Source organism: Adiantum capillus-veneris, chromosome 22 (genome assembly GCF_014529385.1).
Source record: "Adiantum capillus-veneris isolate H3 chromosome 22, ASM1452938v2, whole genome shotgun sequence".
Classification (NCBI taxonomy): Eukaryota; Viridiplantae; Streptophyta; class Polypodiopsida; order Polypodiales; family Pteridaceae; genus Adiantum; species Adiantum capillus-veneris.
Genome location: NC_140952.1, coordinates 52,845,717 through 52,848,525, shown reverse-complemented (window position 1 = coordinate 52,848,525; position 2,809 = coordinate 52,845,717). Strand labels below are relative to the sequence as shown.

At 45.2% G+C, this 2,809-nt stretch overlaps 1 protein-coding gene across 1 annotated transcript; it reads right to left on the bottom strand.

The window, feature by feature from the left end:
* Positions 1-324: 324 nt before the first annotated feature.
* On the bottom strand, positions 325-1,398 carry LOC147429359 (uncharacterized). Its single transcript, XM_086495514.1, has 3 exons — positions 1,113-1,398; positions 622-753; positions 325-556 (listed from the first exon to the last, which is right to left on the bottom strand). Exons 1-3 carry the CDS (start codon positions 1,193-1,195, stop codon positions 490-492), a joined length of 282 nt encoding a protein of 93 aa, XP_086351640.1. The 5' UTR covers positions 1,196-1,398; the 3' UTR covers positions 325-489.
* Between the last annotated feature and the right edge of the window lie 1,411 nt (positions 1,399-2,809).

Genomic DNA, 2,809 nt, shown 5'->3' with positions numbered 1-2,809 from the left:
GAGGGGATGACGAGGCACGAGGCAGAGTCGTCCATTGCACCTGCTTAGGCACCTGCACAGACTCGCAGGAGGACGCGAGGAGGAGGGTGGGCGTGTACCGGAGCGAAGGAGGAGGGCGGGGATGTACCGTGATCCGACAGGGGGGAAGGGGGACTGCACGCGGGATCCGACAGGGGTGATTTTGGTTTTGCAAAGATGGGTGCAGAAAAAATGAGAAAAAGGATCTTCTCGGATTCGCTGTAATAAAGTATGTAGACCCAAAAATAATATAGGTAGTAGAATATATAACTATTTTTGACAATCACAACACATACCACGCCAATCTTCAACAACACAGATTTCTTCAACAACAAGAAACTCATACAAATAAAGTTTATGGAATTATACAAACCACTTTCTACACACAAATCAGAACACCCGGTCTAAAATGACAGAACTCATTAATTAATTATTAATTAATTAAGATTCTTCCCTTCCCATATCAAAACCTCAAAGCCTCTCCATTGTCGCCCGTTCCTGCGCCCCGGACACACCAACCCCGACCCCATTGCCAGCCCTGCAGCTCATCCCGAGCAGGAAGCAACGATAGCTCCATGATCTAATCAAAGAGAGGAAACGAACCTCTGCAGGCATTCTTTACTCTGCTCCCCGCCTCGCCCTACCATCACCACAGAGTAAGAGGCATCCACAGAGCAAGAGGCAGCGAGCTCTCTTTCTCTCTCCTCATGTCCCCAACGTGCTCCACTCTCCGACCTGCAGACAAACCGGACACGAGCTCAAGAGGAAGATATTTTTTTCCCACGCTGCTCCCTGCATACTTAACCTCTTCAGCTGCTTTCCCTAAAGCCCTTGCAAGTACAGTGCATTGCTCTCCAAGTGGTGGAATTTCTCAGATCCGAGTTTTTGTGCCTGCAAACGAATGAGAGAGAGAGAGAGAGAGAGAGAGAGAGAGAGAGAGAGAGTTGATCCATCACTCGCGACTCAGAACATTTCCTCTTGGGTTGCTTGCGAAAGACACGGAGACCTTACCCTCCACCCTGCTCCTCACTGCACTTGCATCTTCCTTGCAACGACGTGTCTGCCCTCCTCCAGGCTCGGGCCGACTCTCTCACCCTCCACCCTGCTCCTCACTGCACTTGCATCTTCCTTGCAACAACGTGTCTGCCCTCCTCAAGGCTCGGGCCGACTCTCTCATGCACGATCAAAATGCCCTAACGAGTACAAAGAGCATATTCCCAATGCCACCATGGCTACTCGAGTGCGATCACCTATGCTTGTACTCAGAAATGCTCCTGCACATGGTGCCCTGTAATGCGCACCATGGCGTAAAAGAGACAAAATCAATCCGAATCTCTCTCTCTCTCTCTCTCTCTCTCTCTCTTTGAAAACATCTTTAAGGTCTCTTCTGTCTTTTTCATTCTCTCTCTCTTCCCCCCTCCACGTGCCATCAGCTACCTACCCACTTTTTGTTCAAGGCAAAAGGGCATCTTTCAAGATACCCCTTAAAACACCAAGAGCAAAAATTGGCCGGGCCTACTTGTAGTATACCGTTTCCCTAACACACAAACACAATCTTTAAAAATAAATAAATTGCACTCTATTATGCATGGAAAAATTATTATAGTGGTCCCCCATTTCGACAATCGTTTCTTGTTTATGCTGGCACTAAAAATTGAATAGGGTTCCCTTGCAACCATTGTTCATACGACCTTCCTAGGAGACCAAGACGAGAAAGAGAGATGCAGATCAACACTCAATAGAGCAATGAATGGAAGCACTTGACTACAATGCAATGTGGGATGAGGTGAGTGAGTGAGTGAGTGAGCGAGCGTGCGCGCGCACGTGTGTGTGTGTGTCGTAGGCTATTGTACAGAGGTGTCTGGTGCTTATTTTACCTAATAAATCTGCAAAGAGCTCCAACTATCCTAAGGGAACTTTGTAGGGAACTGGCTACTACATGGTTTGATTAGCCTTTCACCGTTACACCCAAGTTTGACGAATGATTTGCACGTCACTATCGCTACAAGCCTCCAAAGTTTCCTCTGGCTTCGCCTTGGTTAGGCATAGTTCACCAGGTGTGTGGTGTTTGTCTTTTGTATAGTGAGCTTGAAGCCTTTTTGAGGGCCAAAGACTGAGGTAACCAACCTCGTAGAAGCTTGTAGAGAGAGGGGACATATTGTGCTATGCCCAAGTAAGAGAATCCCTTTATCAAAGTGGACAAAGGACGGCCGCTATGCACTCCACTGACCTTCAATACAAGGAAGTAACCATGACTAAATACCTAGTTTACCTATGTTATCATGACAAGAGATGCTTGTACACATTCAATTGCTCCCAAATCCCTACAAATTAGACATTTCGGGATTGTTGTACGGTGATGGTGAAATTGTACCAATCAAACTTCCTTAAAAGGCTCTCTAAATAACCTTGAAAACTTTCTGGAGCGACATTCGTTCTTACAACAATTAGTGATGCCATTTGACCCAATCAATGCTAAGACAATTTTTAGAGTAGAAGATGGATCATTCTTCTAAGCATTGATAGCACGCACGTGCCTATAATGACAACCTTATAATATGTATGTATATGTGTAGTCATATGAGATAGAGAGAGAGGTGTCTCCTATTATTTGAAATTTTTGAAGCATAGACACAAGCACTACTTTAACTTTGAAACTTTGGTAGCAAAGCCATTCTTTTATTGAATGGAAGATTCACTAATAATGGAAAAGTTAGGGAATCTTGATATAAGCAAAAAAAATTCATTGGGCACACCATCAATGCCACGAGAATTACGAGGTTTTAGTTTT